This window comes from Glandiceps talaboti, chromosome 19, assembly GCF_964340395.1.
Source record: "Glandiceps talaboti chromosome 19, keGlaTala1.1, whole genome shotgun sequence".
Lineage (NCBI taxonomy): Eukaryota > Metazoa > Hemichordata > Enteropneusta > Spengelidae > Glandiceps > Glandiceps talaboti.
In genome coordinates this window covers 727,989-741,054 of record NC_135567.1, presented here as the reverse complement: position 1 = coordinate 741,054, position 13,066 = coordinate 727,989, and the positions used below count along the sequence as shown (strand labels likewise).

Sequence of the window (13,066 nt, the reverse complement as noted above, 5' to 3'; positions counted from 1 at the left end):
AATTACACCAAAGTATTACCATTACCTAACTTAACAAACCAACTGGCCTTGTGATAAAAACAAACAAACTAGTTGTGTTCTATTATGTTCAAGGACAATAGCCCAAAATTAAATGCAGGAATGTAATGTTAATCAGTGTCCAAAATCTGCTTGTACAAGTTGATGGTAATTAAGTTCATAATATCCTGACAGTCAAGGGCAAAGGTCAGTTTTTACACAGAAAGCTCATCTAAAAGGTATGTTTACAATATACTTAAATTTGTCTGTACAAAATATTAACAGTATGGAGTAAATTGCTAGCTGACCTTGAATATTAAGGTCAAAGTCATAGGTTACTGTCTTTGATACTATCTAGTATGGTACATGCCTGTGGCTCGCCTCCAGGCTGGCATGCATGTTGACAGTGATATATTTTCATGGTGATGAATTAGATGTCTATGAATAAGTACACCTGTGTACAATCTTTGGTACAGTTCTTTATGTGCAGCGCATTCAAAGTGCTCATGAGAGTTTGTTGATTCCTGCAATCGAAAAGTCATTGACATAATTCAATATTAATTCACAGTAAAGCTCATGCAAATATTATTCCAAATTCCAAATAATAAATACAAAGATGTAAATGAATGGACAGACCTTCCATCAATAAAACTTTAAAGATTAACACACTTCTTTGCAAGCTCTTATCTGGTCCATAGCCAGTGTCTTAAACCAACAGCTGGCTACTCTATTCAGTACAGGCAGTGAGCTTTGGGTTATTTTCAAGTGGAATATAGACAACAATTCAACTGATGGCAAGATGTCAAACTTACTTCATCCTGTTTTCTTCAGATTTCTTCTTCAATTCCAGTAATACAAATTCCTGACGTACAAGTACGATCTGAAATACCAGGAGAAACATTTTATGAACTGAACAGAACTGAAATACAACTCAAAAACACTTGTTCTCATCTTTTTATATGATCTATGCTGATCCAACAATGGTGAATTCAGATAAATATAGAAGGTATTGTAGGACTATTAACCAAGATTTTTCCTCAACACAAACCTCAATAAAACATCTATCAAGAAAACAATTTCCTTATGACTGACAAGTATATATAATAAGATTATTACCAAACTGCTCAATAAAATACTTGCTTTTCTCTTCTTTCTCTGATAATAGTTTTTTTCGACAGCTTTGAAGTCATAAATTGTGGTAATACATTTTCTTGGCAGCATTGCCGGGCATGGTCTAAAAACAAGGAAACACATTATTAACAAGTCTTGGTCAAAAACCTAACTTTCCCTCTATCAGGTCAATATTCTGACTTCAACAATAAATATGACTGCCATCCAACTCATATTGTAAAAGTCATCAAACATAATTACATGCATATGTGGACTACTGTATACAATATTTGTACTAGATTTGGTTGAAAGTCGTCCATGGATCTCAGAGGTGTAACCCCCCCTCCCCTATAATTTGGGCAATTTGACTTTAGACACTGTGATAAAAATCAAGAGTCTGGGTTATGAAAACAAACTTTGATGAGATTGCAAAATTGGAAACTTACCTATGTCGGCTTCTTGTTTGATAGCTTTGTCATATTCTTCCTGGATGTGACCTGAAAACAAATAAAACATTACTATAGCTGGATGGCAATTGGATGTCAGAGGTGTACATCCACACTTTGAATAATTTTGGCTTTTTCACTTTGAACATCGGCATCACGATCAAGGGGTCAAGGTTATTAAAACTAACTTTGAAGAGATTAGAATATTTGACACTTACTTATGTCTTCTTCTTGTTTGATAACTTTCTCCTATAGCACAATCCTCTTCAATTCTGGTCATATTAGTTCTTCATGGGTAAGATCTGTAAATAAAGAAAACATTAATATGAACTGAATTGAACAGAATACCAAGCACATTTAAACTGAATGCCTTCCATAAGGGCAAAGTCTTTAGATTTTTGTTCCTACACACAATAATTGTTTGAATGCAACATTAACAGAACATATACAATTAGTTATGTTTGAAGTATGTACCAAATTTAATTGAATTAGGAAAGTGCATTTACTAAAGTAGAACTAGTGGTCACCAGTTGCAAACTGTTCTGCTTGTCTGTTCAAACTAAAAAAAGCTAGCTAGACTTCATGGAAGGTACAGACCCCCCTCAAATATTTGACTTCTATGTGACTGAACACAACATGATTTAAAAGAATTTACTGGCAAGAAATAGATACTTATGCAGGAAATGGATGCATTTCGATAACCGACCTCTTTGGTCAACTTTGTGTATGTCTCAGTTGACATGTCACCTTTGTGCCAGGTTTGAAAGAAATTGGATACGGCATGTCTGAGAAATGATGTATTACACACAGACAGATGCATGCAGGCATGGACAAAAACAGTGGGTGAATCCCTTTTAGAGTCGCCCTTTTAGAGACTAATGATTCATTAGAATATCAAGATTGCAAAATAAGAAACTTACTTGTCCTCTTCTTTTAATAACATTCTAAGCTAGCTTTCTTCACCGTTCCTGGGTGTGATCTAAAAAATAAGGCATAGACATTATCAAAATAATAAACTGAAAAGAAATAATATATATATACATACCTCTCATATATACACACTTGCTCTCATAATTTTATATCAATCCCATGTCAGAAACAATAAATCTGTAAATCTAAGGAAACGTGGTCAACAGGCCTATATATATAGATAGAAGTAGTGGTACAGTGTTCTCCACCAAGAGTTTTAGCAGGGCTATCCACACCTGACATCCTCCTATTGACGCCAAGCGCCATGTTTTGATGTTTATTTATAAACCATTTGACCAAACCCTCTAAGCACACAAATGTCCTAAAACAAATCGTTTGTTCACACCTTTTCCGAAGTAAAGTGACACATGGGTATTATCTGAAAATGAAGACAAAAACATTATCAAATAAATTGCATAGAAATATATAGGTATTTACTTTTGATATTCTTTTCCTTTAGACTTTCTTCAGTAGTGTTTTCTTCAATGTTGAGTCAATTGTGTTACCTGAGTAGAAGTGAAATACAGATTTACATGGATTATTTATATCTATGGTGATCCAACAATGGTGTTTTCAGATCAATAAAGAAAACATTTTGGCTCTCTCAACCATCACTTTCCCTCTACACAATCTTTGATAAAACCATCCAATGAGAAAAAATTTCTTCATGACTTAGAAAATCATACATTTTGAAGAGACTGTAAGACTTGAAACTTACTTCTTTATCTTCTGATAACTTTTTTCTTGAGCTTCCTTCATTTGTATTAAATGTCAGCTCAATCTGTCCAGTAATTATGGAATTATTGATTTTTGACCAAACAGGCACATTTTCAGACCTAATTGGCATCATAATTATCATAATTATCATATCACAGCAGAGTTTTACTACACACCATGATTTGATAAGAATAGTTTTATTGCCTTTTATGTGTACATGAAATGTCAACGGAACTGTCAATTTGTTTGTCCTTTCATATATAGTCTCATGTCAGAAGTTGTATGTGATGTTTGAAAATTTGTGCCACTAAATGGCCTCTCTAAGTGCTTATTTTCCCACACCCTCACCACTAGCTATCATGGGGGGGGGGGGTGCTGATATACTATATGTTACAAGACTCTTAAAATGAAAGTAATAATTACAAATTACCAAAGACAAAAACTGAGGTAAACAGAAAGCCATGTAGTTGATACCTATGTCCTAACATTTTTCATTCACAGTTGCCTTGTTTCGTTTCATTTCACCAAATACCATCAGACGTTTCACTTCATTTTGCCGAATACCATACGAATCTGAAAATCAAAATTCAAAATCGACCGTTCACCAAAGATTGCAAACCGGTATAATACTGTATATGGATAAAATTGACCACAACTTAACAGGCACGCTACCATTTTATAGGTATTTCAACAATATTCTATAAATATATGGTTGGTATACTCTGGTTATCTTGAAGGAAAATAAACCGACCCACGTTGCAGCTAGTGCAGCTTTAATTATTACTTATCTAAAAATAGCGCCAATGAATGCTACATTTGTCTGTTGCTAGGTCTATTTGCATACATTTTTTGAATGTTTATTCATTTGTCTACTAATCCCTGTTGTTATCTTTGCAATATATTTGGCTGCTGCCATGGGCGCGGTCTTGTTACTAGGCATATTTGCATACTTTTTAAATGTTTGTTCACTTGTCAAAGAATCCGTTATCTTTGTGAAATACACCATCGTTAAGCTGTTGCTATGGGCGTGGTCATGGTTGCTAAAGGTATTTGCATGCATTTTGTGAATGTTTACTCACTTGCTACCAGGTGTTTTTATTTGACCAAAATATACCACCATTTGGTTGTTGCTAAGGGCGTAGTCATGGTTGCTAGGACCAAGTGTGTCAAAAATTGTTTAATCAAATCTGCAAAATAACACGTCTAGAAACACCTCACAAAGTTTTTGACCAAAATTCACGTGTTTACGTCTAATTTGCATATCACTAATGGGATCATTATATGCATAATATTTCTTCTATACACCCCCAGATCAGATGCATCCCCATTAAAATTTCAGCCCAATTTGACGAGCAGATTTGAAATTAAAAGATACATTTTAGCCCTAATTTGCATATCACTGATGGAATCATCATGTCAAGAACAATTCTTAATCTAAACACCCACGAATGTTCCCACAAATGTCAGACCAATTTGCCCAGTATTTTTTGAGTTTAAGTTTTTGGACCCAAAATCACATTTTTTGACCCAAATCACACACTGTGGTAAGATAATTTTGATATGAACAATTTCCCAACTAGACACCCGAGATAATTCACCCATCAAATACCATGGCAATCAGTCTGGCGGTTTTTGATTTTTAAATTGCTTACACACACACACACACACACACACACACACACACACACACACAAATACGGATGAATTATTTTTTTCTCCTTCGCCTATGCTGGCAACTTTTTTTTATTTTCCTTCTTTGAGATATCCGGATTTTTTTTACGTCAATGTTGAACATCTACTTTTGTTGCCACAATTTCCTGTTTGTTTTCGCACAAGGTAATACAGAGTGTAACGGACTTAATGCACTTATCATCGAAGCAAGGTATTTTCACGAACAGCGCCCTCTATCAAGAACATCGACGTTGTTAGTAGTTTCTGTACAAAGTTTATATCTGACTAGTTGTTGATGTTAGAGACTGTTTTATTGCAAATAAAGAGTAGTTGTAGTCCTAGAGTAAGTAATTTTACAGAATACTTTGATGTCGATGCTTAACTTGTATGTTTTGGTCCCATGAATCAGTGCCGCTGAAAGCCATATCTCGCAACTTGTATTGAAAGATGTTCTTACGCACTGAAACATAGTTCCACGGTTATAGTAAAGTATGCATAGATTTTTGACTTTATTGTAACATTTCATACCTTGTTTATGGTCAGTCTGTGGTAGATGTAGTTTTGAGACAATCAGATTGATATTTAGTACATATTTCCTTTCATACATCGTGTAGTAATACAAAGAGTAGCGTATGTAAACAGATAGAACATTTTGTAACGAACGAAGATGAAGTAACACAATTGTCATCAATATTTACCTAGAGTGCCAGCTAAAAGGCCCACGAGGTAGTATATAACCTTTATATATTTGATTATTATAATGATAGAAACCATTTTGTTTCATGATTTGTTAGTATAGAGTGTTTATAAGTCTTACCAAGCACTAGTTTGTAATTACATTCAGCGTATACCTGACCATGTGTATGTCTAGGTAATGTAGTGTTTGTATTATGTTTCAAGTTCTCATGTAAGTTCCATTTGATTGATTTACCAGATCTTACGGTGGTGTAAGCAGAGTTCATTAAAAAAGGAATGCCATCAGTATAAAGATCGTGTTCGCCTAAGTTATTTAGTTGGTACCTCTACAGTAAGATCTCCAGCCAACCAAGGCAACATAGAGAGAGAGAAGTAAGATCTGAAACCAGTAAAGAAACCTCAGAGAGCTAAGACATTAAACCAACAACAATATCCTAAAGAGAGAAGTAATATATCAACCCACAAGAGACAAGCTACGAATAACTAGAGAGAAGTGAGATTTCTGTACCCAAGTAAACACAATAGAAGTGAAATCCACATCAAATTATAGTTATCCAAAGAAGGAAAGAACCACATACAGGAGTAGCAAGATAACAAGAGAAATATATTACAACTTAAAGAGTGCAACAGTGGAGAGCTGACCAGATAGTATCAGAAGTTTGAACACTAAAGCAACTGAAAACAAGTGAACATTGGACAAGAAGATTCCAAGCTGATATAAAAACAATTTAAAAATAGACATTACAGAAAGCAGTAACCCAGAGATATAGAGATATAGAGATAAGTAAAATGTGAACAGTGTAGTTGACCAGAGTATAAGGCAATACCCTTAAAGTGTATATTGACCAGTAATACAATGTAGATTAGGTCTTCTCATATATACTACATTCTACTTAAAAATAAGTTCTGCTAAACGTTTGTTATAATATATACTCTCCAGTGCTTTTCATTGATAAATGTAAAAACTTGTTCTATACATGTACTTCAGTTATTGTTACAGTGTAAAAGTACATATTTGCATTCACACATAGATGTTATAGGTTGTTTGCCTGTGTAACATTAACCGGTCATTGTTTTGTCAACTAACCCCATTTATCACAGCACATTTTCATTGTAAAATGGCATCGAAAGAAGTAGCAGATCTGATTACAAAGATAGAGAAAGAAATAGAGGACTCCCAGGATGCCCTAGATGTAGAAGTTAATCAGACTGAAAGGGAGAGAATTCTAGACATGATGGAAGGAAACCAAAGGAAGTTCTTGGAGCTCAGTAAACCTGATGAGGATGAGACACAGAAACTCCGTAGGAGTAGCAGAACTCGCAAACCCACACAGAAAATGGCAGAATTTCTGGAGACAGAGAAAGTTAAAAGACATAAACAGCTAAAAAGGATCTTTGCTCAAAGGTATGAGGCTTGGAAGGCAGTAAGCAAAACTGGACGTGCAAAGTTGAAAGGTCATTGTACGGAGGACTCACTTAATGGCATATTCAAGGCTCTAAACCAGTCTCGAGATGAAGTAATCCATGCTTATGAAGCAGTGCGTGAAGTTAATCTTCCAGACAATGAGATGCTGCGACAGACAGATGCATGTACAGCCATCACGAACCAACTGCTCCGAGTGGTTTCGAGTAGATGCAAGAGTGATGATGATGAAAGCTATGGGGACCTACTCCATGACATGCTGTTGTGTGATGATAATGCTTCTATTTTCAGTACCACATCATGTAAAGTATCCGAGAGTACGTCTGTAAGGCGTGCAGAAGCTGCAGCTGAACTTGCAGCTCAGGAAGCAGAATTGAAAATGTTGAAGGCCAAACAAGTAAAGCAAGCTGAATTGGATGAACTTCAACGTCTACAGGAGCAGAAGAAAAGAGAGATGGAGTGTTTGGAAAGAGAGAAAGAGTTAGAGAAAGCCAAGGCTAAACTCAAAGTCTATGATGAAAGTTCTGGTCAACAGACCACAATGCACCACACTACATATCCTACCTCTGTTCCAAATGATACAATTTCTCTCACTCGTGCGCTACAAGACAGTTTGACCATGAGTAGATTACCAATGCCAGAGCCATCTGTATTCATGGGGGATCCTCTTCAGTATGTGCAGTGGAAAACAAGTTTCAAAACCCTTATTGAAAACAAAGGTATCACTGCTGCAGAGAAGATGTATTACTTGAGGCGATACCTATCAGGGGATGCATTAAAGGCAGTTGGGGGTTTCTTTTACAGTAATTCTGAGGATTCATATAGAGGAACATGGAACCTTTTGGAAGAGCGCTATGGCCATCCTTTCATAATTCAGAGGGCGTTCAGGGATAAATTGTCCAAGTGGCAGAGGATTGGACCCAAGGACTCAGTCGGTCTACAAGAATTTGCTGATTTCCTCAAGGCCTGTAGGGATGCCATACCACACGTGCCTGAACTAGGTATTTTGAGTGACTGTGAGGAAAATCGGAAGTTATTAGTAAAGTTACCAGATTGGGCTGCTGCACGATGGAATCGGAAGGTGACAGAGATGATGGACAGCACAAGCAAGTATCCAAACTTTGAGGACTTTGTCACATTTGTAGCCAAAGAAGCACGCACTGCATGCAATCCTATTTCATCACTTCATGCCATAAGGGAAAGTGGCACCTTTGAAAGAGATGCAGGAGGAAGAAGAGGATACAATCGAAGCAAAGGCACTACTTTAGCCACAGAGTCAACAGAAGTTAACAAACATAAAGAGAAAACAACATCTGACTCCAATACATATACACCCAAACCTTGCCTTTTATGTAGGAAGTCGGATCATCAGATTAACACATGTCCTGAGTTCAAGAGTAAGACTTTGGAGCAGAGAAAGCAGTTTGTACAGGAAAACAGAGTATGCTTCAGCTGTCTCAAGAGAGGACATAATTCCAGAGAATGCCGACGAAAACTAATTTGTGAAAAGTGCAAGAAGAGACACCCAACAATGCTTCACGATGAGAGTAAGCAAAGGGAATCCACTGACTTGACCAAAAGCAATACAGAAGAAGCATCAGTGGTGTCCTGCAAGGTTGAATTGGGAGATAGTAACAGTACCTCCATGATAGTTCCAGTATGGGTGTCATCTACAGAGTCTCCATCAAATGAAGTGCTCACATATGCATTATTAGACACACAAAGTGACTCAACATTCATCCTGGAAGATACGGCAAAGTCTCTATCAATCCAGTGTCAACCAGTTCGCCTGAAGCTTTCCACAATGACTTCAGCATCGTCCATGATTGATTGCAGTGCTGTTTCCAATCTACTTATTAGAGGAATGTCTACCCCAACTCGCATACAGATTCAGCAAGCATATACCAGAGACTACATTCCAGCCAACAGATCACACATCCCAACCTCAACCATAGCAAACAAATGGCCACATCTTCAGAGAATAGCTCATGAGATTGCTCCCCTTCAGGGTTGCGAAGTAGGAATGCTCATCGGCTACAATTGCCCACAAGCACTGGCCCCAAGAGAGACTATAGTTGGAAAAAATGATGAACCATTCGCCATCAAGACGGATCTGGGATGGAGCATAATTGGCTACAATGATCCAAGATCACATAGTTATGCCACTAGCGTCTGTAATCGTATCACAGTGAAGGAGACCCCTTGCATATCTCCCAAACATGTTATCAGTGCGCTGGAAGCTGACTTTTCAGAGAAAGGCCATGGAGAGAAAGTCATATCACAAGAAGATCTTCAGTTTCTCAATATTCTGGAGACCAGTATTCACCAAACAGAAAGTGGTCACTATAGTATGCCTCTTCCCTTCAAGTCTGGGAAACCAACATTACCAAAAAACAAGCGGACAGCAGTTCTCCGGCTGAATCATCTCAGGAGAAAATTTGCAACTAAGCCAAAGTACTATGCTGATTACAAGAAATGTATGGATGATGTTATAGAGAAGGGTGATGTAGAGGAAGTTGAAGACCAAGGTGAAGAAGGAAGAGTGTGGTATATCCCACACCATGGTGTCTACCACCCTCAAAAGCCAGAGAAGATACGGGTAGTGTTTGACTGTTCGGCACGCTTTGCTGGGACATCCCTGAATGGTCATCTACTCACTGGACCTGACTTGATAAACTGTTTGATTGGTGTGCTATGCAGGTTCAGAAAGCATCATATAGCAGTGATGTGTGATATAGAGAGGATGTTTCACCAATTCTTGGTGAATGAAGAGGATCGAAACTACTTAAGATTCTTATGGTGGGAGAATGGTGACACTAGTATTGAACCCAAAGAATATCGGATGAAGGTACATTTGTTTGGGGCTGCTTCCTCCCCTGGATGTGCCAACTATGGTTTAAAGTATCTTGCCAACCAAAATGAAATAGAGTTTCCACTGGGAGCAAGCTTTATAAAGAAGAATTTTTATGTGGACGATGGTCTCATCAGTGCAGATTCTGTGAATGAGGCAACTGCGTTAGTGAAGGAAGCACAGAAAGTATGTGCCAAAGGAGGATTGCATCTCCACAAGTTCATCTCAAACAGCAGAGAAGTAATGGAAACCATCCCCACTCGTGAACGAGCAGCCGGAGTAAAGGACGTTGACCTAAGCTATGACAACCTTCCCATCGAGCGAGCATTAGGGATCCAGTGGTGCGTAGAAACAGACACATTTAAATTTCACATACAGGCTAAGGATCAACCACCTACACGTCGTGGCATCCTGTCTACAGTTGCATCTATTTATGACCCACTTGGGTTCCTTGCTCCATTTATCCTCATCGGCAAGGGAATCTTGCAAGAAATGTGTCGAAATGGAATTGATTGGGATGAACCACTGCCAGAGAAGTTACGTCCACGGTGGGAGAGGTGGAAAGCTGACTTTACTAATTTGAGACAGATTCAAATACCTAGGTGTTATAAACCACCCAACTTCGGACACATTATAGCTGTTGAACTACACCACTTTTCAGACGCCAGCACTAGCGGTTATGGTCAGTGCTCATATCTGAGACTAGTTGGAGAGAATCGAGTACACTGTTCCTTGGTTTCTGGGAAGGCTAGAGTTGCACCAACCAAGGTGGTTACCATTCCCCGTTTAGAGCTGACGGCTGCGGTGGTTTCTTCGAATATGAGTAGCATGTTGAAAGAAGAGTTAGAATTCACTGTGGATAGGGAGTATTTCTGGACAGACTCCCAGGTAGTTCTAGGGTACATCGCTAATGAAGCGAGAAGATTCCATATATTCGTAGCGAATAGGATCCAGAGAATTAGACAGGTTTCCAAGCCCAGTCAGTGGCATTATGTATCAACAGAGGTAAACCCTGCAGACCACGCATCGAGAGGTGTCTACGCGTCTGAGTTACTAGCCTCAAATTGGTTCAGAGGCCCAGAGTTTCTGTGGGAAAGAGAATTAACATTAAGTGAGGAGTCAGACTATCAGCTGAACATTGGAGATCCAGAGGTGAAAAACGTCACAAGTTTCATGGCTGCCACATCAACAGAGTCATTCAGCTTGAAGAATCGCATATCCCGTTTCTCTGAATGGTCTAAGGTTGTTGGTGCGGTAGCACGCATAAGAAGACTTGTAAGGAATAAGAAGGGTAGTAAAGACTTTTCCAGTCCACAAGAAAGACAGAAAGCAGAAAGATACATTATAAGGTGTATCCAAGGTGAAGCCTTTGCCAAGGAAATTAAAGAACTCAAGTTGACAAGGGTGAAGAAAGGTAGCAGCATCCACAATTTGAACCCATTCCTTGACAGTGAAGGTGTTCTGAGAGTCGGAGGTCGATTGAAGAAAGCAGATATTCCTGATAGTGTGCGACATCCAGCCATTCTACCCAAGGACAGCCATGTTACAAGGTTACTCATTTCTCACTTTCACAACAAAGTTCAGCATCAAGGTCGAGGAATAACATTTAACGAGATAAGAGCTAATGGGTACTGGATTATGGGAGGAATCAAAGTTGTAGCCCTCCATATCTACAGGTGTATCAAATGCCGTCGACTTCGTCGTCCAGTAGAAGAACAGAAAATGGCTAATCTTCCAGAAGATAGAGTGGAACCTTCACCGCCCTTTACATTTTGTGGTATGGACTGCTTTGGTCCCTTTATAGTAAAGGTGGGAAGAAAAGAGTGTAAGAATTATGGACTACTGTTCACATGTATGTGTTCAAGAGCTGTTCATATTGAAACCCTGGATGATATGTCTACAGATAGTTTCATCAATGGCCTGCGTTGTTTCATTGCTATCAGAGGTCCAGTACAGCGTCTACGTTCAGACCAGGGAACCAACTTCGTAGGAGCGAAAAATGAATTCAAGGAAGCACTGAAGGAATTAGATATGGAAAGGATTAAGGTCTTCTTAACAGAGCGCCAATGTGAGTTTGTCATGAATCCTCCACATGCTAGCCACGCAGGTGGAGTATGGGAGCGCCACATCAAGACAATCAGAAGTGTTTTATCATCCATGCTACAGCAATCTCAAGGCCGACTTGATTCGGCATCGCTACGCACATTCCTCTACGAAGTCATGGCCATAGTAAATAGTCGACCACTCACAACAGAGAGCCTTAATGACCCTATGAGTCCTGAGCCACTCACTCCTAATCATTTGCTCCACATGAAATCCTCTGTAGCTCTTCCCCCTCCAGGTAAATTTGTAAAGGAGGACTTGTATGTCAGAAAACGATGGCGAAGAGTGCAGTACCTAGCCGAGCAGTTCTGGGGCAGATGGAGAAAGGAATATCTTAACACACTTACCCAAAGACAGAAGTGGAATACGCCAAGGCGAAATACTAAGAAAGGAGATATTGTCTTGCTCAAAGATGATCAAGTCCCTCGTATGGAATGGCCACTAGCTATTGTAACTGAGACTACAGAAGGTGAAGATGGTCTAGTGAGAAAGGTTAAGATCCAGGTTAGCACCAAGAATCTTGACAAGAAAGGGAGACGTGACAGTAAACTGTCAATTTTGGAGCGACCCATTCAAAGGTTGATTCTTCTGTTGGGAGCAGATTGAGTCTTGTATCCACATTTGTTAAACTTAATTGTTATGCATTATTAGTGTGGAGTGTTATATTATCTTGGAAATTACTAAGAATTTATTCCAGTTATTAAGTGTTACATTTATATGTTTATCATGATGATTTTTCCAAGCAGTCATAATTCATTGGTAATTTGATGGGAGTGTAACGGACTTAATGCACTTATCATCGAAGCAAGGTATTTTCACGAACAGCGCCCTCTATCAAGAACATCGACGTTGTTAGTAGTTTCTGTACAAAGTTTATATCTGACTAGTTGTTGATGTTAGAGACTGTTTTATTGCAAATAAAGAGTAGTTGTAGTCCTAGAGTAAGTAATTTTACAGAATACTTTGATGTCGATGCTTAACTTGTATGTTTTGGTCCCATGAATCAGTGCCGCTGAAAGCCATATCTCGCAACTTGTATTGAAAGATGTTCTTACGCACTGAAACATAGTTCCACGGTTATAG

The 13,066-nt window shown here is 38.5% G+C and overlaps 1 protein-coding gene across 1 annotated transcript; it reads left to right on the top strand.

Moving 5' to 3' along the window:
• Nucleotides 1-6,724: 6,724 nt before the first annotated feature.
• LOC144450353 (uncharacterized) lies at nucleotides 6,725-12,589 on the top strand. Its single transcript, XM_078140955.1, has one exon. It carries the CDS (start codon nucleotides 6,725-6,727, stop codon nucleotides 12,587-12,589), a length of 5,865 nt encoding a protein of 1,954 aa, XP_077997081.1.
• Nucleotides 12,590-13,066: the final 477 nt, after the last annotated feature.

What these genes read in the sequence shown, in the direction of transcription:
- LOC144450353 (XM_078140955.1), top strand. Translation starts at nt 6,725, where the DNA reads ATGGCATCGAAAGAAGTAGCAGATCTGATTACAAAGATAGAGAAAGAA.